Raw genomic sequence first — 24,955 nt, 5'->3', positions numbered from 1 at the left:
AGATCTTAAGCCCATTTCCGACTATCTAGACAAAATTACAAACCAAATGAGTAAATGAATAAAAATGGTATTCAAATTGCCTAAAATCAAATGTCCCGTGGTTACTTGACACCAATCATGTATTAAGTATAAAAGCATTCTACACTAAATTATTTGCCTTCAGTTGACCCTTGATTAACACAGATTCAGGGCATGCGCGAGGCTGAAAAAAACTAATGTACTTAAATATTAGAATCGCGCGAGGCTGAAAAAAACTCGTGTACTTAAATATTAGAGACTAGATTTGTTTTTTTTTTCATCAAACTTTCATCAAAATTTTTTTCCATTGAAATAAGTAATGATAATCGGAACGCGGAAAATGATGCAGAACCGCCCCATTTTGTCCTTATTATCTACTTTAGTCTATATATTATCTACTACTTTAACTCTAATCACTGCCAACTGCCCGCTGCCCACTCTCCGCTCCCCACTACCCACTCACCAGTCATGCCACTCACTTCAAAGTCTCCGATATAAATAGCCCTCTCCGTCAAATTAGTTTAATTAAAATTTTTCTCTCTCTATTTTTCCCTATCTTCTCTCCGCAGATCTGATCTTCAACCGGACGACACAAGGCTACACTTCTGAGAAGGTCAGCTTTCTCTACGTTTTCAGCTGTTTTGACTTTCTAAGACTAAATGCTTACGTTTTTTGTGTAATTTATTCGGTTAATTTTCTGGTATGGATCTGGATTAAATTAGGCATTTTCCAGAGTGTTTTAGCTGTCAATTTTTGCTATACTGTTTCAGATCTAGGTTTTGACGTTGATAGTTATTACTTTACTTGCTGTGAAAGTGACTTTATCTACTCATTTTGTTTTTTTGAACTTCTTTAATTATATTAAATTAAAGAAGATGTAGCTGTGCAATTTAATCTATTTAGTTCCTGAATTGCTGGTGAGATTTTTTCTATTTGATCTTCTAATGATGGAAGATTTTCGAATTGTTGAAATATGGAGTTTTGTATAACAAAATTTTGTTACCCTGTTAGGATCTGCCAAAAGTCTGGAAGTTGCAAAACAGACGGAAAATCTGTCTATTCTTGGAAAAACAGAAATCTTGTAATGGAGTTCGTATAGCTTCTGATTTTGGTTTATCTATGGTTGGGGTCGACTTGTGAGTCTTAAGTCGAATCACTATGGACTGTAAGATAAATCCTGTTGCATTAGCGATCCAACAAGAACCACTTATGGAAGGATGAAGCTTTCTTCTTTTTACAGCTGACGGTTTTGGTGGCGTGGGTGGATAGACTAGCTTTAGGTATTTTTTTAATTTAATTTTTTTGGTTGTGATGCAAAGTTCAATCAAGAGTGTCTTGAAATTTCTACTTTTGGAGGGAGTAAACTGAGGATTTTATATAAAGGCAAATGATTGTCGATCTCCATGAGAAAGCTAAAATGGAGAAGCGGGGGATTTACTTCATTTCCTCGGACATGAATCAGATTTTAAGCTATTAATCGAACTACTACACAATTTACTGGTACAGTGGAATTCAGTTGCTTGATCCTTTACACTTTTGGATGGTTGACTTGGGTTTTACTCTTCATTGAACTAGAAGAACCAAAGAAGAGATTGCCATCTTGTTTTGTTTCTGTTTTTGTGTTGCTTGAGCTTTCTATACAAGAATTTGATCTAACTATTCTGCTGGACATGATTAGTTTTTGTGCTAACTGTTCTTGGCCTCTGTGTTCTTATTGTGTGCTCAATGTGAAAACAGTTGCTGAGCTCGCAAAAAGATAAATTAAGAAATCATGGGTCGTGGAGTGAGCAGTGGTGGAGGACAAAGCTCTCTTGGCTACCTCTTTGGAAGTGGTGAGGCACCAAAACCTGTCACAAACAGTGCAGAAGCTCCTAAAAACCAGGCACCAGTTGAGACCAATGTGGTTTCTCTGAAGCCTACTTCTGTTGCACAACCTGTTGATGCTTCTAAGCAGATTCCTGCTGGCATCCAGGGAAACAAAGCAAACAACTATTTCCGTGCTGAAGGGCAGAATAGTGGCAACTTCCTCACTGTATGATCATATTCCTGTTCTATTATTTGGCTTGCTTCATTGAACATGTAAATATTTTCCACACTGTTTTATTTGTGCAATTTTCCTGGCAAACATGTCCCCCTAAGAAAAAGATAATTAAAGGAAAAGAAGTTCATCTTTGACAATGCCCAGAAGTTTTTTGCCCATACAGGAATTTTGCATCTACAGAAAGGTTTTGTGTTGTTCTGCTTTATTGTTTTGGGGGTGAAGAGGGAGGATGGCAGGTGGGTGATTGAATGTACTCGCAGGTGGAAGAGTTAGGAAATTGTTTTTGTGCTTTAGCATTGCCTCTCTGCAATTGTTTTTGGCTCTATTACTCTGTTATGAATTGCTCTTCCTGGATTGATCAACTTGACATACAAAGCTTTTAATTTTTTTTTAGGATCGGCCGTCTACCAAAGTCCATGCTGCCCCTGGTGGTGGATCTTCGCTGGGTTATCTGTTTGGAGGTGGCAACAACTAAATGTTGTGTATCATCAAAGATGAGATTGTTCTTCCCAAATGTCTAGGCCTCCTTTCAAATTGGGGCAAACAATATTTTCAACTGTTTGGAGACATTTTGAAATGTAATATAATCCTTTTTCTGGTTCAGTGTCAGGGACGGGATTTTAGCATTTTTATTGAACCTTTTGTTTTCATAGATGAGGAATCCCCACCCTGGCTTTTGTTTCTCTCAACTAAATCAAGTTTATCTACTGTTAACTATTGTATTCTTCATGCTAATGATGTTTATTATTTGTGTGAATTACTAGGTGCGAGGTTCTTTAAAATTGACGTTGATCAGTTTGCTTGCTCCCTGTACGTTCCTTTTTCTCCAGTCTCCTAGAGTTACTGCTAATCCATATTCTTGACTGGATAGCATGTCTTCACAACGTAGGATGTTGCTTTTCTAGCATCACGCGTAGTAACTTCTGGGATGTTGGGCTTAACCTGGCACATATTTGCACGTCTGGTTGAAAACATGGAATCATTGCTAAAAAATCGAAGAACACGTTACTGCCATGTGGAGGAGTTGCCATACTGGGGAGGATCAAATTTCAGGTAGAGATACGCATTGACGACTGCTGAAGACGTTAGAACATAACCATATCAATTTCACATACAAGTCATGGATGTAACATGTTCCAGGATGGCAGATGTGGTGAAGTCAAGCACTCGATTAACGTGTTTGATTAATTCAGTGTAATCCCAATAGCCTCTATGGTCTCACAGGTAGCGATGTCTGCATTCTGTAATTGGATCCATTTTTTTTTTCTTGTTAAATGAAGTGGCTAGGTGACATGCCTGCATCATTAAGCAATGCGCACCTCAGACTTTTTAGGAACATCATGACATCTTTCCAGATGCTGGTAATTTCGTGGCATCATGACATCTTCCCAGTTCTACTCACATTATGTGACGGTCTTCATTGACCACTTTCGATGGAGTTTCTACTCACATTGAGTCCCCTCCCCCCTCCCCTAGAATAGACTAGCTTAGGTTATAGGAATTTTATCGTATCGACAAAAAAAAAAAAAAAAAAAAAAAAAAAAGACATCTTCCTAGTTCATGATATCATGATGGTAATTTCAAGGAGAAACTACTTTTTGTGCTAAGCTAAAAGTAACATGTTGATATCTTTACATAAACTATAATATGATTTAGAGGCTGCAATTACTATTTCCATACAAGGGAAAAGTGCGTTATCATACAGCCGCAGGGTCGTGCATCTAATTATCCCGTGGAGTTTAGTGTCATCTCTTCGTACCATAGTTAATAAAGATTGTGTAATATACATTCATACGTATCATTCAAAATATTTTCTATATTTCGTACATTTCAAAAATATTTTTAAAAACATTCATACTTTTTAATTAATCGTATATAACACGTAATAAATTTTTAACATATTATAGTGTGTGAATTATACTTCAATTTTCCAAAAAATTTAAAATTTGAATAAAGATAATGACATACTTTTTGAGTTTTATATATAAAATAAGAGTGTTATATATCATACAAATGGTAGATTTATACATATTTAAGTAATGAAGTGATAAAATTTTAATAAATTTAACATCTAATAAATAAAAATAAGTTTAAAATTGGTATAAATGTACCATAGTCTTTGAAAATTATAGTAAATTTATCCATATTTTCAGTTCCATATCTTTCAAATATGTTCGTACTATTCATGTACGAATTTATATGCATAATTATTTCAAATACGTATTTTTATGTCAAACTTTTAACCATACTTTTGCAAAAAAAAATTCCGTATAATATACATACATATAATATCTTGTATTATACCCTTCATGTATTTTACTAACTATGCTTCGTACTTTGAACCTGTTAAACTAGGACTGCAGAAAAGAAATAGAAAAAGTCCTCATTCTAATTTCTAAAGGAACAAATTTGGGTAAAGGATACAACTACCATATAACTGTAGATGTCAAGTTTGATCTCATAGATGAAGTCTGCAACCTGCACATTCCAAACCTGAGATGAAACAAGAATAAATCTGGAGTAGAACCCATATTGATGAAAAAGAGCATGCCCAAATAATGATTGAGTTGTACTAAAAGGAAGGAAATGTAGCTTGCATAAAAGTTGAGCCCCTTCGACAGAGAGCTTGAAAAGCAATTTCATCCTCATCGGGATATGCATTTGAAATGGCTATTCAAGTAATGATTAATGATATATATCATAAGCGATGAGTAACAACTAGAATTAGGAGTAAAACTGTTCCAATTCAGAAATACAACTAAAATTAGAATCCTACATAGTATACAATTGATATTGCTGAATAAGGAGCACTTGTACGACTGGCAGCAAATCCACTAGTTAGCAATGGAGATTTCAAGGAATCACCATAGATGTACAATTGGTTAGTGTTTACTTTGGAATGTCCTAAACCGATATCAAAAAAGAATGTTGTCAACTTCAGTAACTGATTGTGCGGGATGGTCCTTCATGAGGAGAAAATCTTACAAAATTCTGCCACCTGCCTTGATAGAGAAGAAGAATTAATCATATTATCCCAGCTTGTAACTGAATATGTCACATTTCCCAATAATGCTTGCAAAAATCTTACAAAATGCTTGCAATTGACTTGCAGCATAATTTAATGCAGGTTATTATAAATATCTTGCTCTGCACATGCACAAAAATTAGCTCAAATTTGCAGAATGACTTCAGTTTGCAGTACATATTCAGCTATGTATTTCTGACTTCAATTCTCCCGTTTATCAAAACAATGTAAGCAATACTGCACCCTAACCTAGCCATGAGGTTTATATCAAAACTTATTTTCAGCACTGACAAAATTCCAGATATCCAGTCCGTCATCTTAGAGTCTAAGATTCAATTTTCCTATACAAAGCGCATTGACTGATAAAGAACCATAAAGGTTTCAGTATACTATCAGTTTAGAAAATTTACAGACTTGTACCATCGTAAATGAACAAATTAAATAGAATGAAGTCTGTGACAATATGTCCCATTTATGACACATCTAAGCTTATAAAAGTGAATGGACACTCATGGCAGACCTGTGCGTATGTCATAAATCTCACCTACACCATGCCATATCAGTCACCCATCCAAACACAGACAAACATATAAGAAATATTAACAAATTTTAAATTTTAATAACATCCCAATAAAATTTTAAATTTTAAAAACACCTCAAATTTTTAAATTTTAAAAACATCCCCAAAAACACCTAATCCAAATGGATCATCTACAGCAGAAAGTTTTTCAAATGCAATGCTACAGTAAAGTTTTTGAAAAACACCCCGTAAAAACACCATCCTTACAGACCTTTGTCACACCATATTCTTTGAACCCCTTTGTTCAGTGATTCTCGTTTTCCATTTTTAAGAGCCCAATACTTTATTTCGTATAGTGAATAAAAGAAGTTAGAGATTCTTTCTGCTAAATATAGTTCTGACCTTCTGCTCTGTGTCACTTGGACTCGAGTACAGGCGTCCGATTCAGGTATGTGTCTAAGTGTCTAATTCGTCAACCATCTAAAATTAGGATACGGGGACACTTCTAAAGCCTTAGACATGGGTATGTGGGTATGGCAAAATTTCTGGTAAATATATGAATTATACAGTACAGCCAACATACAAGTCATAGCTCACTAAGGGTTGGATAATTCTAAATTAACCAACAAGTCATAGCTCAAGAAGATTCTAGTTTAATAAGGACTCCAATGCAACAAGTCTTCTACATCTATCAGTTTTCTCACCCAGGTCTTCTCCTCTTGCTTCGACATCAGACCTCACAAAGTCAAAAGTGTCCAAAAATTTTTCAAAGTGACGGACACATATCCCATACCAGCACCAGTGTCGTGTCATGTCGACATGGGTGCTTTGGGATCAAATGAAGAGTCTGACTAACATAGCTTCTGCTCTGTCAAGTCTTAACTTCATTATCCTTTGGTGTTAACTGCATTATGCAAGACTCAAAAATGGGGTAAACTAGATGACAAAAGGAATCCAACATGTCATCTCAAAAATAAGATGAAAAAGAATGGCTCTCAGTGAGGGAGAGCAGCTGGATGTATTTCTGGTTGGAGAGTTCACATTTTCTTTTGTCATGACACTGACAGCTAGCTTTTGATGCTTCTAATTGGACTCTTAGTATTAGCTCAAATTAAATGGTGCAACTTTACTTAAACCTTTCAGACCAAAATGTCAAATATAGAAGGGATTTACATGCCAAAACATGTATCAGCTCGGCCATGTAAGTTTCAAACATTTTAATCTGTATGCTTAGAATTACTTCAAATATCTCTATTTCAGTTTGTAGCTATTAAACATTTTCTAAAATACAAGTCAGCCAACAACTGTTGTGTTCTTTCTCTCTCCTTTGTTTCACTGCAAAGCCACTGGCATCTTCAAACTGTATACAGAGAGTAAAACTTGTCTACAACAATGCTCAAGTCAACAATATCATGTCTAACAACCACTTAAGATATCGTCAGCAGACATCAGGGTAGACATAGGTTTGAGAGGCATTAATTAGCCTGTAATGCAGAAAAAAATATGTTTGACTTGAATCTCTGCAGAAGATATTCTTGTTGATCATTTCATTCGAGGCATTCAGTCATTCCAGAAACCTTGAAAAGTGTCATTAGCAGTAAACTTCTGTCACAAGAATACACATTTTATCAATATACTATAATTCCTTATTGGGTGTATGCTTTATAATAATCCTAAAAGCTAACACCCAAAGGATTGTTTATTTCCCAAAGAGTTCTGCATTTTCTTTAAATTTGGTTTTTAAGCTTCTCAACCTTTTCTCTTTTTTCATTAAACTTAAGCACCCTTGCGTGCATCCATATCAAGTTCAGTAGCTCCCTTCCAGCAACTTTATGCCTTCCTTTGTGCGCTCATCATCAGAGGAAGATTGATGACAAGTCCTATCATATTGCAACGGGACAAGGGCATCACAAACAAATGACAAATCTTGGTGCAAAAGCTACTGCAGAGCTGGAAAGAGACAGATATACAAGACTATATACTTCAGGACCAATTCATCATTGTAAACCTCATGAATATACTTTACAAGGTTCTTAGTAGTAGTGGAAACTTAGACGAATGCCAAAGATCTGATCAAGAGTCTCAGATGTAGTGGTAACCCATCTCTAATTTCTAATGGCAATCAGTTGATCAACTTCAAATATGAGATATTATTTGTTGCATAAAAGACAAATGTTGCCAAATACAAGTACTATCCATGATGCAGATGCTGAAGATTGAGATAAATTATTGGGCTTGGTTTTTGAAGCACTTTTAATTTGGTTTATCTCATGTTGATGATAATGTTTTTGGTTTCAAGGTCTTATTTGTTATTAAGACTCTATTTTCTTTCTTTTCACTGGAACATTTCCAAAATGGTACACATTGGCCTAGCCATTTCAACAATTCACCAGTAACCAGCTTGAAACCAAGTTCCTCTAGTTCTTCCTCAATTTCAAGGTGGATTGGGGTGGTGGGGGAACAAGTACAAAATCGGGTAATGCTAGGAAAACCTTCAAGTGAGTAGATCTAGGACACAGGGTCGGACCCTTGAAAATCAAGCCTGTCTGGTCCATGTTAAGAACCAATCCGAAATGTTGAGCTAGTGCCTTCATTTTACTTTCCATGCTGTTTGGTATTCCTTTAATTTCAAATTTGTATCACACAATATTCATTTTAATCAACATGAGTTGGTCTGAACCTCAAACTGGAAAGGTGACCATCAACATTTTCTATTTGCCCTTGGTGAGCTTGTTTAGACATAATATGGTAATTCCTGCAGGTCAAGTTTAAAATATGTTGAACTCAGAGATTTCCATTTCTGATGATGTAGGATTTGTGTGTTGTAAGATAGTGAGGCCCTCAGAATGGAACTTTTCTGTCAGAGTTCATCTTTTCTTGTTGGTCGGGTCGGTCTTTGCTTTCTTAAATTTTAGTTCAGGGAAAAAAAATTAACAGTGGTACTTTAAAGTAGACACATTTATTCTTTTGTGTACCATCACTGGTACTCCAATAATAACTCTTCTACTTGATCTCTAGTTTCTAAAGTGAATCTATGTACACAATAATTTTGATTAACAAACAGAGAAGTGATACATGAATGCTTGTTCCAGTAGATCTGAGGAGTATGGAACATATCATATTCAATATCACAAATTTCAAATGCAACTTCTTCTCAAATCATCTGCAATTGAGAAATAAAGAGACCTAAATCAGACTTCAGATGTCATGTCAGTATTGTTTAGGCCCCATTGGTTTGCAGCTTGATTTCGATTATATGGGATATCATTTCTGACTCATAAAATTGCCAGGGAAAATCCCTGAATCATCATAAAAATGGCATAATAAGGTACACTATTGACTCTACACATGCTAATGCTTTTCCTCTGAGGAGAAAAGCAGAGACGGAGATGGGAGGTGGCAGGAGGTTGGCAATGGATGAACATTATCAAATTCTAAAATTTTTGAAATGTCATACAATCTAATATTTAGGACTCTGATTTCCAGAAATTTTGAACATTTTCCCACTTTTAAGTTTCCTTTACATGGAGTACCTTAAATCCCAAGGCAATGTGCATACAAAGCCACAAATACCTGAGTTGAGAGTTCACATGTACTTCAATTACCAAATCTTTCTGACTTGGAAACTATTTATGGTGTAGAATTGGACAGTCAAATGTGCTACTGGTAGATTATTTATCCCTTGAATGGAGACAGAAGACAAGATTTAGATCAACAAAATAGTGCACAAACTGCAAACTCAGACCCAAATCCATGTTGTACAATCAGATCATCTGACAGTCCAAAAACTAAGAATCCAGACACATTCTTTAAGATATATCTACCAAGTGCCCTAGTAGCCATATAATAGAATTCAAGGACCAAAGAAAGTCTTATGTATTAGGCTTGCATAATTTCTATGAAGTAGTAAAAATATCCTGGTTGCCTTGATCAGAAACATAAGCAACTGGTGCTGTGTTACCTTAGTTTAAGGGTCAAGTCACACATTCCTTTGCTGTGGAAACGCAATCTTCTGGCAACTCACTGCTGGGGTGTGGCAAATTATTTAGCCCATTAGTCTTTATTTTCACATCTAGTGCTGCTGAAGGCTTTACAGCTCCAACCTGTTGATGGACAAAAACAGAAATGACATTTCCAAAGCATTTTTTACCATACTAACATCAAAGGAACTAAAGAAATAGAGTGATCAAAATCAATTAGATACACAAGGTTCAAGTCTAGCAAAGAGTGCTTCAGACTTCAAAAGGCAAAACCAACCACCGTTGCTAATTAGCTATTCTATGTGCATGAATAGGTTTTGATAAGTCAATATCATTAATAGGTGCCAAGCAGAGCAACCTGTCGTCAAAACTTGATTGGCAACCAAATGACAAATTTGCCCAAACAGGCATCGGATGGTGAGAGCAATGTTGCAGTTGATCCATCTGTTTCTAAGTCTTCTGACATTTTCTATTCCAGCCTTCTTACACAAAATTTCTACTGTTGAAGTCATGGAGGAATTCAGTATCAAATTGGGTGGAGAACTGACACATAAGTAGTTTTTTTTTTCTCCCTTTCGTCCTGTCCAATCAAATTGGCACATTAACATACCGAGATCAGAGCATTAGAGAAATACAAATCATGGCTCAATTCAACTCAAGAAATCCTTCTCCCTACTAGTTGAGTTTCATACATGAATATTTGCCTTCATTCATCGTAGGACAAATTTCAATTTGTACCGACAGGAGTTGCCATGTCTCTTTTTTCTTACTTCACGAAGATCATATTCTCGTCTTGTACCAGAAAATAATGCTGGTCTTTCAATTATGGAGGACAGTTTGACTATTAGTTTGTTCTATAATGTTTAACTCAAATAAAATCATCTTAATCAATTTCTATGATTTTATCCTCGATGATTCCACTTCAGCGGGTCAACCATCAATAGGATTGATTGCTTTCAAGAATGACTTGGCCGCATGCATGAATGAAATGACACAATTTCCCAGAATGTCAATAATGTGAGGTTTGAAAATTTTCAATCTAAAAAGAGCAGTCCACATGACAAAAGAAAGGCAAGGCATAACCTCAAGGAACAGTAAAGCCTCAGCAGGTTCTTGAATCTTCATTTCAGTTGCAACAGCTTCCAACTGAGCCTCAGGTGGACATGCATTCTCCTGCACCACACCATGTGCCTGTATAACATCTTTGACTTTATGCTCTACGGGTCTTGTTATATTTGATGTGGTTTGATCACCATTTACCGTAGCTCCATCAGTTTCCACAGCTGCTACTTTCCTTCAATGAGAACATGGAGAAATATTTTGATGAAAATTTCAGGAAAGTTTCTATACGTGATATCCGCTATTCATGTCCGGCCCATCAATAAATAAATAAATAACAGCTAACAATCCTGACCTAGTAGAATCATCGACTTCCATGCTATTTATTGGCTTATTGCGAAACAATAATCCGTGAAGAGGCTTTCCATCGATAAAAGTTTCAATTGTGTAGCCATCTGCAAAGCTTTTAGTAACCCTGGCTTCAAATGTCTTCTTCCCACCAGCAGTCTGGTATTGGTTCTGATGGATGTTCTGTAAGTCTGCAATTGGATAAATGCATTTTTAAAGCAAATTAACATCTTCCAATAACTATTTTTGCATAGCAAACCATTAGACAAGGTATTGAATAAGCACTGACTTGCCAGATATTCACACAGTGCTGATGAAGCAAATTAGTTTGTTGACAAAACACTTCCAAGTATGCATGCACACAACATGACAGAAGTCACAGAACAGATTCTAAGCTAGAGATATCCAAGTCTTCTAAAAACCTAAAGGTTACCTAACTCATCATTCTATTGGCAGCACTAGGGGTGCAGAGAAATCGAGTAGCTTGAATCGAGCTCGCGAGTAGCTTGATTAGGTATTCGACTCGAGCTTGATCGGATTCGATCTCGAGTCGATCTCGAGCTACTCGCTACAGGAAACGAGTCGAGTTCGAGTAGTTAGAAGGAAGAATTGTTAGCTCGTCGAGTAGCTTGATTGTGTATTGTATGTTATTTTAGTTATCAATTTACTCTTTTAGGTTTGTTAGCTAGTCTATTTACGGGCTTAACCAGTTATGTTGTAGTAATAATGAAGGGTGAATAAGTAATTTTGGCTTGAGAAATGTGATGAAATGATGAAAACTAAAAACGAAAACTGAAAACTCCTTGGTCCTTCCTTCCGTCGTCCTTCATTCTTCTTCGTCCTCTTCAGTAGCTCAGCTTCAGTCTCAAATCTCAATCCCTCATTCTCTCAACTGTTACACGTCGCAAGGCAGCCGCGACATCAGCAGTTAAGCACTTAAGCTAATCTTCCCTCTTCCTTCTCCTGGAGCTCAAAATGGAGTAGATAGCAGCGGTGGGCAGCCGACCTTTGAGCGAGGGATTAAATTAATCAAAACCCACCAATTTCAACAGCTGCATTTGACAAATTGAGGTACTTATTTGTGCATATCTGTAGTAAATATGTGCATTATGAGGTTAAATTTTGTAAATGTAATATTAATTTTTAATATCGAAACCCTATTGCAAAAGAGTTTCAGTTGATTCCTTTGCTGTCTTTTACGCAGTCCTCTTTTCTCCATTCTTTTTGGTTTATGGTAGAGAAGGGTCCACCCAATCTGTGTCTGTGTGTGCTTTAAGCACAAAAGAAAGCACATTTGAATCTTGATCAGATCAGTAACTATTTGCTTTCTTTTTTGTATAATAAGGATGCATTTCCTGTGAGAAAATTAGAACAAAGGAGCAGGAAAATGCCTTCCCCAGTTTTACCTACTTTGATGTGGGGTAGAAAGCAAAAGCTTTAGTATAGCATCAGCTGTTGTCATTGCTGATTAGCTAGAAACAAATGCTGTCATCGATCTCGAGTACTCAACTCGATAGTGAGCTCGAATGCAACTCGAGCTCGATTGAGTCGAGTTCGAGCCTGCTCATTTTATTCTCGAGTTGATTCCGATCTTAATTTCCCGAGCTTGCTCGAGCTCGAGCTCGAGCTCTGGTGGATGGCGTCGAGTTCGAGCTCGAGTACGTCACTACTCGAGCTCGACTCGGCTCGATTTCACCCCTAGGCAGCACTAGGTGATGATGCTTACATCTTCCAGATGACAATGGTTAAAAAGCAGCCAAGGTGCTAAATAAAATTTGGGACAACATAAAACTTAACCATTCTAGATGTACTTGGGTCCAAGCCAGCACATGGACACCTGTCCACTCTTCGATGGTAGCAGATATACAACCAAGCAGCAACAAAGATTTGATGCTCAAATATGTATTGTTCAAAATTAAAAGACAATGATTCTTTGCAGTAACATTTCTATACAGTGACTTCCAAGAGTGCCTCACTGTTCCTTCCAACCGTACCAAAGAGCAGTTCTTGCACAAATGAGTTAAGATCTATAACTTATACTGTTGAATGGTTCGTTCATCAATTCTATAATTTATTAGTTCAGGTTGCCTCCATTTCTTAAGGAGAATTTTGTCATCATGTTATTGCCGTTTTTAAGAAAAACGTTGTCAAGTTTGAAACTCAACAGGCAGGAAAAAAATCAAGGTTTAAAGCTGAGCATATTGTCAAACATTCCACCCAAAAAAAAGGCCTACATATCAAGTCATTTTCAAATTCAAGCCTTAAGTTCAGCTCTGATAATTGACCAACTATGAGTTCTAATCCTATGGTGCAAAATGCTGCGAAAAGGAGTGGTCGTCAACCACTGTACACTGCTTCCCCTCTGAGTTCATTTTCTGCATTCAGACCTACATATCAATATGAACCCAACAAACCGCAATTGTGAAGTGCACACATCCTGTCATCTTTATCCAACCACCATAGACCAGAGACATAGCCTGCTACCCTTTTTACCTTACTTTTCATGACCTAGTTACTGCTCCAAAGACTCCTAAGAACTTCAAGGAATCAGATTTAGATGAATCCCAATTCCTTATCTGATTTTTTTTTATGCGAAGAAATAGCAACAACTGAAAAAACTTAATACTCTACGTGTAAAATAAACTAGTCAAAAAAATGCAAGATGGCATAGAAGAAAATTTTACCAAGAAGGAATAAAATAGATCTTACTTGGTTGGACATAACTAGTGACATGCATAGGCTGGTGAGTAGCAGCAATACCCTCAGCTGTTACAAGAGGATTTTGTTCTTGACATCTCAACTTCAGCTGTTTCCTCATAGACAGCTTCTCCAGCCTTCTCTCTTCTCGCCCATATTCCCTAGTCAGCCCTGATAGTAATTACCACATCCAAAAACTAACACTCAATTATAGAATAATCAAAGCAATCCAAGAAGAATGGCTACAAATTATGAATTGAAAACGAGAGAGGAAAGAAACAAACCTGTGTATAAGTAATACATATCTGCCAGAGCTTCAAGATTCTTATTGCAACCACCCATGAATACAAGCACACCTCCCATATATGGATCCAAAACTTCCCCAGCCATGGAAAATCTGGCAGAAGGACCCTCACCAGTAGCCATTACTTTGGTCCATGCACCATTCTCTGCATGAGTTTTGCAACAAAGAAACATTACAAAATGATAGAAACAGATATTCTCCAGCGTTTTGTGGCAGAAAAGTTAAAATTTGTTGTTCACTATTGTTCACTGATGCCTTATGTGAAGAGTGATATCAGAAAACAGATGTTCCTTGCGTTCTATCATGCCACGCTAGAAGAAACAGTTTCCACTAATTATTAATCATCACATCTTGGATAATGGCATTAATTAAACTTATAGCATCTGCAGTTGGATGTTTATCACAGAGGTTAGGACCATCGTTTTAGGTTCTTAGTTAAACTTGGATGGGATGACATAAATGCAAGTGAAAATTTTCTGATACTGAGATATTAGGACCAGATAGAAATGAGGCTTAGTTCATCTGACAATGTTTAAGCTCCTAGATCTACTTAGATGTAGATAGAATCATATACAAAAGGTAGACTTATACTAGACCAATTAACTAAGCCTGTTTGCTAACTTCTATGACATAACCATTACCTTCAAGTGTACCTTCAGCCAACAAGCTTCAATGCAACATATGTTTCAGTGATTTGTTTACAAAAGTCTGGCATTCATATTATGTCCCAGGCAGGGGGGAGGAACAGGAAAAAGAAGCTTCATTGATTATTGGTTTTCAACCAAACACATATGAACAGCCATGCTACAAGAAACTGTATTGGGTAGAGGCAATCTTTTAGAATGAATTTCCTCTTCTTTTTTTCTCTTTTATCACAAAGTAGTCATATGCCTGCTTTTATCTACCACACCAAATGTATAAACAGAAAAAGAATACATACTTTTTTTTTTCAACTTGCCTCTCCGTCCAACAACAATAAAAACCTAGGTAGTTTCAAGAATAAATTTTACTAATAAAGCATCATGGTCCTTTATTGGCAGGGAGGTAAAATTAGCAGATACGTGTAGATAAAAGTAATGTATCATGACATTAAACATACCCATATCAAGAACATAAACATCATCATACAGATTCTGCTCATCAGAGAAACCCCCAAACACAAACAAGTACTTGCCCAAGGCAACAGTTGTATGTCCAGCCCGAGGTGGCAGCAATTGGCCTGTGGTGTTCAACTTGCACCAAACAAGACTATCTATTTAAAGGGAAATACAAAATAATAGTGTCAAATGGCAACACAGATTTTTGAAAAAAATGTGAAAGTCAAGTTTATTCTTCTCTTATTTCAACAAAATGGACGGCTAATTCAGCCATACCTGCATCAAGTATATGAACATCTGACAGATAGTAATCAGAAACGTCTTCACCACCAATCACAATGATTTTATTCTTCCAAGACGAACAGGTATGACTATCTCGCTTACTTGGTGGAGTACCAGATGGCTCAACACGTTTCCAAAAAAATGTCTCTGCAAATCATGGGCAAAAAATGAACATATTTCTCGACCACTGCTGATAGATGATTCTTTTTACTAACTTTCTATTCAATGCCAAAGCAGAATGTTTGAATTCAGCACATAACGATAAATTTCAAGTTTTTCCTGTAATGATTATATGAGTCATATCTAACATACAGATGACATACAAAATTCTAAATAGCCAGTTTCAGTACTGTACAGAAAATTAAATATTTTTATCTGAGGGGTCTGGATTTTATTATCTCTAATAATGACAAGCTGAGTGTGAAGATAACCCCGGTCAAAGCAAAAATCAACAATTTTACACGTATAATCAGTTCAATGTGTCAACAAAACATGAAATGAAAATAAGAATTGCACCTGTATTTAATATGTAAACATCATCATAGTACTTTTCAAGACCATCATATTTGCCACATCCACCAAAGATGAAGAGTCTTTTACCAATAAGTGCTGCACTATGGCCTTCCCTAGGTGCCGGTCCATCACCTCTGACACTTGGTGAGATCCATGTATTTGATGCTAAGAGAAGTGAACATGGCGCACTAATGGTTAGCCTATAAAATTAAACTAATTGTAGAACCATATGAATCAAATTAATTACCAAAATGTTTATCATGTTAAAATACTTGTAACAAAATATATAAGTGTGCTTAACTAATCCACACCATTGAAATCAAACTAGTTACAAAATATGTATTGAATGTACTTAACTACTTAGACAACAACTGGATGATTACGATCTCATAGTCCCTTCATTTAAAAATAGAGGTCAAATTTTGACAGGGAATCATTAAGGAGGGTTGAAATCATAAAGTCAAAATGAAAGTGGGAACATATGCTGTCACTAAATTAATTAATTGGAGAACTAAGGGAAATTAGAAAACATGTATTACTCTCTCTTTTGGGGTTATGAAGTAATTGAAACAAATTTAATAGCCTAAAAGCTACACCTTTTAAAATAGGAAGAATTGATACTATTACTTACCCAATTAAAAACAGAAACAATGACAGTATTTTGGTTCGTACCAAAAAAAAAAAATTGACAGTATTTTGGTACAACCTAAAAATCAGATATGACATCCACTTATAACAAAATGCCTAACTCCTTCCTGAACTACAAATTCAATAAGAAATGATAAGCTCACAGACTTAATAACTATTTCCAGGTTGATGTGGATGACAAGAGTACAAGTGTCCATAGAAATACATCTTGCTATAGATTCTCGTAAAGCATACTAGATATTTGGGTAGTTTATATAGTAGTGAACTCTTTATCCTACAGGAGCAGAGTACCTAACCAAATAATGAAAATTACTTAAAAACCATAGCCTGGTCTGAGTGTCCCAGTATAGGGCAATTTTCAGCAAAAGAACACAATTACAATATGGGGTACGTAAAACATAAGAAAAAACAATTATTTTCCCAGAAACTAAACTCAGCATGAACACAATCTTAGAGTAAAAGACTAGAATGGAAATTAGGAGAAATGGCAAGAATAACGCACAGGTGTCCAATATTTGCAAATCGCCAAGAGGACTTCTCCCATCAGTCCCCCCAAATACAAAAAGGTTATCTCCCACTGTGGTACAACTGTGGCTGTCCCTCGGGGCAGGTAGTACACCATTCATCGCCGGCTCATTCCATGTCCTAGAAACTGGTAGAATACATATAATATAAGCTAACTGAAATATCTCAACAACAGCTTTCTGCAGCTTAAAAGTAATATTAAATGAAAAACTAAGATAAACAATTTCAATTATCTCCCAAACACCAATATTACCAAAATCTAGATTTCAGGAACGGCAAAATCAGAGTGACGGATAAAGCACTAAATGTTACCAATGCACAAATTTAACCACAGTACACGAAATTGAAAGACAGACAAAATACCAACAAGAAAAACACCAAATTCTCAAGTACCCTTTAAGTATTAACAGTAAAGCCCCAGAAAAATCCGGCCCCAAGCCAGAATAAAAGCAAATTCCAATATAAAAAACAACCCTAGGCAAAGAGTTGCTGGTTAATTGCACCCTCAAATAATAGACTAATGAGCAGCTTAAACCTTTAACCACAACGTGTAAACACACTAATATAGTAATTGGAAACCCAAAAATGGTATACATACTAAAATATCCAAAAAAGAAAAAAGAAAAAAAAAATAGAAAAATAGAAAAACCACCTGTGTCAAAGACATGAACTTTGTTAGTCTGACAGTTATCTTTTCCATACCCTCCAAAAACGTAGAGAAGCTTCCCTCCTTTAATGGCGTTGCAGGTGTGGCCCCACCTCTTCCCAGGTCCAACACCTTCTTCTACCTGCAACTTTTCCCATCTCATTTTTGTGGGTTGAGGCTGAATGATTCAATAGAGAGGCCTAAAAACTCAAGAAAGTGAGAGTTTTTTACAGGAAGAAAAAAGTGAAAAAATCAGATATTACTAATAATCAAGAAGATAATCAAGAAGAAGTGGAAAAAGATGGGAATTTTATGGGTTTCATTCTGATTTTCTTTTTTTCTTTAAAAAATTAGGATTTGGGTTTATGGGGTGGTGCTGCTGCAGATAATCAAGTGTCTTTTTTTTTTTTAAGGACAGACAATCAAGTGTTGGTTCATGCAGAGACATCTAACTAGTGTCATCATTTTAATTTCATTTTTTTAAAAAAAAAATTAGGATTTGGGTTTATGGAGTGGTGGTGCCGCTGATAATAAAGCGTCGTTCATGCAGAGACATCGTACAAGTGTCACAGTTTCACAGTCTCCTTGGGCTAGGCTTTTTACTGAAGTTTAGTTTCCTTTGGTAATTTTGTTTGTTTGGCAGATTTAGGGCCCATTTGGGGTGCAATAGTTTATTGAGAAGTATTTTCTAATAGAATTTTTAATAAAAGTACTTATTAACTGTTTAAATGTTTTTAAATCTATTGTTTGAAAACATAATTCAATAAATATTTATTATATTGAATAATGTGTAATTTGAAAATTTTTAAAAGTTCTTATTTCTTTATTTGGTTCAAAATATAGTACAGTGCTTTGAAGAACAAAATCTCTATTTCTAATTTTATAAGATAATATTCACCAAACATTTTAAACTTTTTGTATTAAAAAATATTTTTCTACCAAAAGCACCACAATTCCAAACGAGACCTTAGATTACTTTGATGTTTAATCTTAGGCATAATTTCAGAAACCTCCATTGAGACTTTTAACAATTGTAGCCACATCCCTTAAGGTTCGAAAAATTACAGAGACTTCCCCTAAAAAGTATGTTTTGGTGATAAATGGTGATGTAAGTATAAAAAATCTAACGAATATCCTATATTGCCCTATAGATTTACAAAACAAATTAAATGACAAAAGATATCAAATATCAGCATTACTTGCTAAATAAAAAATTTTAAGTTAGCTTTTCATAGCAAAATTTAGGCCACAAATATTTCAAGGCATCATTTTTTAATGTTTGGACTTCGTTTTTTTCTTTGCTAAGTAAGTTGTGAAGAAACTAATTTTAATAAATGCATCGCTACTAGTCAGTTATTTATAAAACTAAGCAAGAAATCCATTTAAATAACCTAGGAATTAAATATAATGTTTTAGGTGAGATAAGATTAGCACTTTTGGATAAAGAAATATTTGCAAGATGTGGTTTTCTTTTTTCCTTTACACTCACTTTTCACTTAAAATTTGTAGAGTTGTCAAAGCTATAATGGTCTTTTCATAACATCAAAGGAGATAAGTGTAATTTTTCAAACTTTAGGAAACACAGCTATAATTGTAGAAACCTTAGAGGATGTTTATAAAATTATCCCTTAATCTTAGGTTCTGTTGAGTTGATGTAATCAAAAGGTGAAGATTTAAACGGTTCTACTTTAAACTTCACTTGATAGTACTAGTACAGGTTAGGATCCATTAGATTTCTCTCTTTTGTTCTTTTTACTTAGGGATAATTAAAAAAAAATAGTTTAGCCAATTAGATTTCTCTCCATTGAACTCAATTTTTTTGTAATAGTTTAGCCAATTCAAAAATGCAGCAATAAAAAAATAACTTCAAGTGTGAGAAGATTTATTTATGTCAAAAGTGGCCTTCAACTTAGACTTGTCAATGGATCGGATACGAGTCAAAATTGAACATTTCGAACCCGGACCCTTTTTAGAATACATGTTCCGAATTCGATCATATACCCGATGGGTCTTACAGTTGATCTTCTGGATCCGAGCCCGACGAATCCTAAATACGGGTCAAGCTAAATACAAGTCGAATTTTATAATAAATAAATAAATTTTATAATTATTAATTTATTGTATAAATAAGTATATTTATTATTATAATAATAAGTATTATTGTATTATTATTATTATAAGTATTATTATACTAATTATATATTTTTTATAATTATTAATTTATTTAAACGGTTTGGGTTGAATACGGATCAGAATGCAATATTCCGTATTTGACCCACCTTTTTTATTAGAAAAAATGGGTTTGGGTTCGAATTAGATAAACGATATTATATTTGCACCCACACTTGGAAAAAAAGTTAGCGGGTCTGGGCCTGGTTCGGGTCTAGACTCGGATCGTTGATAGGCCTACTTCAACTATTATACTAGTTAGATTATATATTTGATCTAACTTATTAATTTATTTATGGGTTCGTTGCTACGTACGGTCAATAAAAATTTCCATCATCCATAACAAAAAATAACAACTTTCAAAATTTAACAAAACATTTTTTTCCATTCCTTAAAATTCTTGCTATCACCACAATTATAAGAAAAATTAGTCCAACTAAAATCTCTTTATATTTGATTCCTTTTATTTATCAATTACATAAATAGGAAAAAGAATGCCTAGTATTGGATCCCTTTTTAGATGCCAAATTAGATTTTCTTTTTTACATTTCAAATTATGGTTAATTTAGTTTGTAAACAGCTTAATTGTTTTTCATGTCTAAATCCTTTAATTTATCAATTACATTATGTCTGATATCTTTTATTTGTTAAGTATATAAAAATTAAAACAGATGCAGCTAATATTGGCTTTATTTTTAGATGGCAATTAAATAACTTTTTACAATCCAAATTATGGTTAATGTAGTTAGCAAATGTTTAACTCTTTTCCTTCACGTATATGTGTAATTATCCTAAATTATAAGGGTAATATAGTCATTTGGTCATTAATTATGTAAGAGTTGGGTCTCGAATGACTGATAAGGGAGGTAAGTGAAATTTTTAAAACCTCACAGGAGGGCAGTGAAATTGTTAGAAATCTCAAGGGAGGCATCTAAAATTATCCCTTTTATTTATTTATATCTAAAATTTTATAATTTACAATTAAGTTCTTACTTTTCTTTTGATTTCTAGATCAACATACTAAAAAATAATATTTTTTTTTTGCGAACACTTTTGCATTTTATTTCTATAAAACATTTAAACGATGAAAATGAGTCAAAATTGTATCAAAATATATACTGATTAATCAAAAGGCAAAACTTAGTTAATTTCACTCAAAATTTTTATGTATATCTAATATAGGTAATGAAATAAATTATGGATATTGATTTTTAATAATAAACTTTAAATGGAATTCTCTCCAATACAATGGAGAGGAGTCTAATTCGTACTAGTACTACTAACAATTTACTCTAGTTTGTCCGGTAAATGTTGAATAGACACGGTTTATGAGGGGGTTCAAGGTTTAACTTTTTTTTGAAATAAAGTTAAATTTGAAGAGGATCCAAATAGTAGTACACTAAATGACATGATAAATTTGAATTATTATAATAATTAGTGCACATTATGTGCCAATCAAATTTTTTATTTTCTACTTGTTTTCTTGAATCATGGTAATGAGACTTGTAGTTAGCCTAAAGAAGTGGGTTTGGGGAGTTTTTTTCCCATCAGAGGTTTGCTCTCTATGGGTATTTCCTTGCATATGCAAGCCTCTTTCTTCCTAGTTTCTAGTGGAAGTTTCTTCCATGCTCTTTACCAGATCAATCTTCGTTTCTTGCTTTATCCTTCTCTAATTTTCTTCATTTGTTTATTTCTGTAAATTTCCTTTTCATTAGTTTGTAGTTGTGTCTAATTGTGTTTTAATACTTCTTTCCTTTAGCTTCCTCAGGTTGCAGTTGTAAGAGGTTGTCATCTTGGCTCTTTTCTCTACTCTTTGCAACACTATATTAATCATCTCAGTGTTGTGGCTGAAGAATTGGAAAAAATGTGCCAAAATCTAATGCTTCGGGATGACGAAGAAGAAGTTATGCTAATGCTAGGAGAGAATGAGGCTGTTGACTCGATGTCAAGTGAGTTGTGTATTTTGGGAAAGCTTCTCACTCAGAAGCCTTTCAACAATGAGGCGCTAATGATCACCATGAAGAAAGCCTGGAATCCTTCCAAAGGTTTAACATACACTACCATTGGAGATAACCTTTTTCTATTCAAGTTTAATAGTATTATGGATAAGAGAGGTTTTTCTTGGAAGGCCATGGGCTTTTGATGATAATCTATTTGTTATTGGTGATTTTGTGGGAATGTGCAGCCATCAAAGGTATAATTAAACTTTTGTTCTTTCTGGGTCCAAGTTCACAATATTCCACTTGATGATTGCTAAAACTATAGAATTCATTGGCAATAGGCTGGGTGTCTACGACGGTCTAGATTCCAAAAGAGAAGAATTTCCATGGGGAAAATCCATGCGGATTAGAGTAAGACTTCAGATTGATCACCCACTTAAAACACTAATGAAGTTATTTATTGAAGGCAGCGTACACTCGATGCACTTTCGTTATAAACGACTTCCACTCATCTGTTATTTTTGTGGCAAAAATAGGTCATGGTGATTGGGATTGTGAGGATAAATTTAACTTAGAGACTGTACCTATAGGGAACCTGAGTATGGAGCTTGGCTTTGATTTAAGGTTGAAAAACAAAATTCAGGCCACCAGCCCAGTGAACGATTGTCGACAGCGAATAGAAAGGGAAGTTTCAATGAATTTGCAAAAGATCAGCATCCAACTTTGGGGGAATCATCAAAAGTCATAGAAGGTCATAGATTTGGCTAATTTGAATTCAAACTCAAAGTCTCCTGATCCTATACATGAGATTTGAAGAAATTTAGATTTGAATAAAGGCAAATCCCAAATATCTCATGGGTAAAATGGCTGAGGAGACTTACAATCATAAACCCCATCTAAGTGTCCCTAACAAACCATTCTCATCCTATACAATCAAATTGCACATTCCACCAAACCAAGATTCTATTACCAACCAACTTATCTCCATGAATCGTACTTCTTCATCCACTTTGCAAACACCAAATAACCTAGTAGATAAACCCCAATAGTCATATCTTGATCTTGTACCCACTAAAACTAATAAGCCTCAGCAAAATTGAAGCTCAACTCTTATTACTTCTAAACAACTTGACACTCCAAGCCCAATCCCTCAAAACTCCACCTTAACCTTTCAAAATCCAAGCCCCAATGCTGCAAGTAAATCTGAAGCTTTGGAGAGTATTAACCCAAATGCTATTCCTTTCACTTCTATGCCTCTAAGCAATCTCTTCTCAAACCACCCCCTAATAACAACCACCCAATCAGACAACCCCAATTTCTACAAATCAATTCTACTCGTCTACACAACAATTATTCCTCATTGATGGAATGTTGACACAGCAATGAAAGTACTCTGACATTGAGGCAATGCGCTCTATTACAACTACTGTTCAGCATAAGAAGAGTAAGTTTACCTGAAAACCAGTAACCATAAAAGCTCAGGGTTCTAATTCAAGCACTCCTCTTGTTAGTCATAAGATAGAAAGAAGTGAGAAGGATCCCAATTCAAAGGATATAGAGATGGAGGATATTAATGTTGCTAAAAAAAACAAAGAATGCAGAGGGGATGTCCATTACTCCTTCAAAGAATATAACAGTGGAGATTGGTTCCCAGTCCCACCAAGAGCCATGAATGTCCTAACTATCAGGGGTTGAAAAACTCTTGGATAGTTCAGGAGCTCCGGAGCCTCATTCGAAGAGAGAATCTTTCAATTATTTTTATCTTCGAAACAAAGTGCAGTAGTTAATATGTGGACAAACTGAAATTGCAACTTGGATGCTACAACTTTGGAGTAAGTGTTCAAGGAAACTCTAGTGGCCTAGCTCTCTTTCAGAGGATAGATTTGGATATCTCCCTCATTGTTGCTCATCTAGCTTCATTGATGTCATAGTGAATTGGGATGGTCTCTCCTGGCACTTAACAGTTTTTTATAGGCACCCTGAAGCTTCAAAAACAAAATTATCTTGGGATATTTTTCATAAGCTTTCAACTATGTCTTGTCTTTTGTGGGTGTGTTTTGGAGACTACAATGATGTTCTAAATCAGCAAGAGTTTTAGCATATTGGATCGAGACCAATTTGTCAGATAGCGAATTTTAGACAGGTATTATCTAATTGTAAACTTTTTGACATGGGATTTTCAGGTTTTTCATATACTTGATGTCATAATAGAATAAGCTTGAATACGATTAGAGCCAAATTAGACCGAGCATGTGCAAGATAGGACTTTATTGATTTACTTCTAGGAACAAGAGTGGTTAATGCTCATGCATTATTCTCTGATCATATTCCGATTCTACTAAAAATTAACAAATCAGACTACTTTCCTAGGAATAGCGAAAGTACAAGTAAGAAAAGGCAGTTCATGTTTGAAACTATGTGGGCTAAAGCTGAGGATTCTGAGGAGGTTATCAAAAAATCTTGGGAAGAAAAATCTACAACAAATGCCTTTGATAATTTGCAAATTGAGAGCGAAGAATGTAGACTAGTTCTTTTACATTGGAGTTGGCTGAAGTTTAGTAATTTCAATAAAATATTTGACGTTTTGAGGAAACGGATTGCTCAACTCCAACAAGGGGTAATTACTGATTCCACCAAATCTGAAATTGGGATTCTACCTAATCAACTAGAAGATCTTTTAGACAAGGAAAATCTCATGTGGAAGCAACGTAGTAAAGTATAGTGGTATCGTGAGTGAGACAGAAATACCTCATTTTTTTCATGCTCAGATATGTCAGAGCAAGTGTCATAATCAGACCGAGGGTCTTCTAAATAAAGAGGGCAAATGGTATCATTCACATGGAGATTTAGAAGATATCATCTTGGACCATTTTGGTAATATTTTTTCCACTTCACAGTCGTCAAATGAGATGATTAATGCTGTTTTGGAGAGAGTACAAAGCAAAGTGTCAGCCCAGATGAACAACTCGCTTCTATGACCTTACTCATCCAGTGAGGTAAACAAAGCTTTAGGTTAGATGCATCCTTTTAAATCCCCGGGTCCTAATGGTATGTCTCCAATTTTTTACCAAAAATTTTGGCATATTGTTGGGAAAGATGTCATTCACTAGGTACTTCAATTTCTAAATCATGAGGTTTTTGAT

The 24,955-nt window shown here is 35.1% G+C and overlaps 2 protein-coding genes across 7 annotated transcripts; one reads left to right on the top strand and one right to left on the bottom strand.

Moving 5' to 3' along the window:
- The first annotated feature begins 440 nt into the window (after positions 1–440).
- LOC113768028 (protein SPIRAL1-like 2) lies at positions 441–2,816 on the top strand. Its single transcript, XM_027312246.1, has 3 exons — positions 441–631; positions 1,756–2,050; positions 2,454–2,816. Exons 2-3 carry the CDS (start codon positions 1,790–1,792, stop codon positions 2,532–2,534), a joined length of 342 nt encoding a protein of 113 aa, XP_027168047.1. The 5' UTR covers positions 441–631; positions 1,756–1,789; the 3' UTR covers positions 2,535–2,816.
- Positions 2,817–4,365: 1,549 nt separating this feature from the next.
- LOC113769595 (kelch domain-containing protein 3-like) lies at positions 4,366–18,159 on the bottom strand. 6 transcript variants are annotated; one of them, XM_027314101.1, is made up of 11 exons: positions 17,710–18,159; positions 17,035–17,184; positions 15,888–16,049; positions 15,366–15,518; positions 15,092–15,244; positions 13,973–14,137; positions 13,701–13,859; positions 10,999–11,182; positions 10,668–10,878; positions 9,566–9,707; positions 4,366–4,552 (listed from the first exon to the last, which is right to left on the bottom strand). In XM_027314101.1, exons 1-10 carry the CDS (start codon positions 17,864–17,866, stop codon positions 9,579–9,581), a joined length of 1,623 nt encoding a protein of 540 aa, XP_027169902.1. In that variant the 5' UTR covers positions 17,867–18,159; the 3' UTR covers positions 4,366–4,552; positions 9,566–9,578. The 6 variants fall into 6 exon arrangements, with proteins under 6 accessions (XP_027169902.1, XP_027169903.1, XP_027169899.1 ...); XM_027314102.1 differs by having other exon boundaries at positions 4,366–4,537; XM_027314098.1 differs by lacking the exon at positions 4,366–4,552 and adding an exon at positions 4,716–5,061.
- Between the last annotated feature and the right edge of the window lie 6,796 nt (positions 18,160–24,955).

Source organism: Coffea eugenioides, chromosome 4 (assembly GCF_003713205.1).
Source record: "Coffea eugenioides isolate CCC68of chromosome 4, Ceug_1.0, whole genome shotgun sequence".
Lineage (NCBI taxonomy): Eukaryota > Viridiplantae > Streptophyta > Magnoliopsida > Gentianales > Rubiaceae > Coffea > Coffea eugenioides.
This window is presented reverse-complemented; position numbering and strand designations above follow the sequence as displayed.

Bases quoted from the DNA above. Each gene is read 5' to 3' on its own strand.
- LOC113768028 (XM_027312246.1), top strand. From the start codon at position 1,790: ATGGGTCGTGGAGTGAGCAGTGGTGGAGGACAAAGCTCTCTTGGCTAC. The intron at 2,051-2,453 runs GTATGATCATAT...ATTTTTTTTTAG, and splicing joins ATAGTGGCAACTTCCTCACT to GATCGGCCGTCTACCAAAGT.
- LOC113769595 (XM_027314101.1), bottom strand. From the start codon at position 17,866: ATGAGATGGGAAAAGTTGCAGGTAGAAGAAGGTGTTGGACCTGGGAAG. The intron at 17,185-17,709 runs GTGGTTTTTCTA...GTATTCTACCAG, and splicing joins AGTTCATGTCTTTGACACAG to TTTCTAGGACATGGAATGAG. The intron at 11,183-13,700 runs GTAAGATCTATT...ATCCAATTGCAG, and splicing joins CACTAGTTATGTCCAACCAA to ACTTACAGAACATCCATCAG.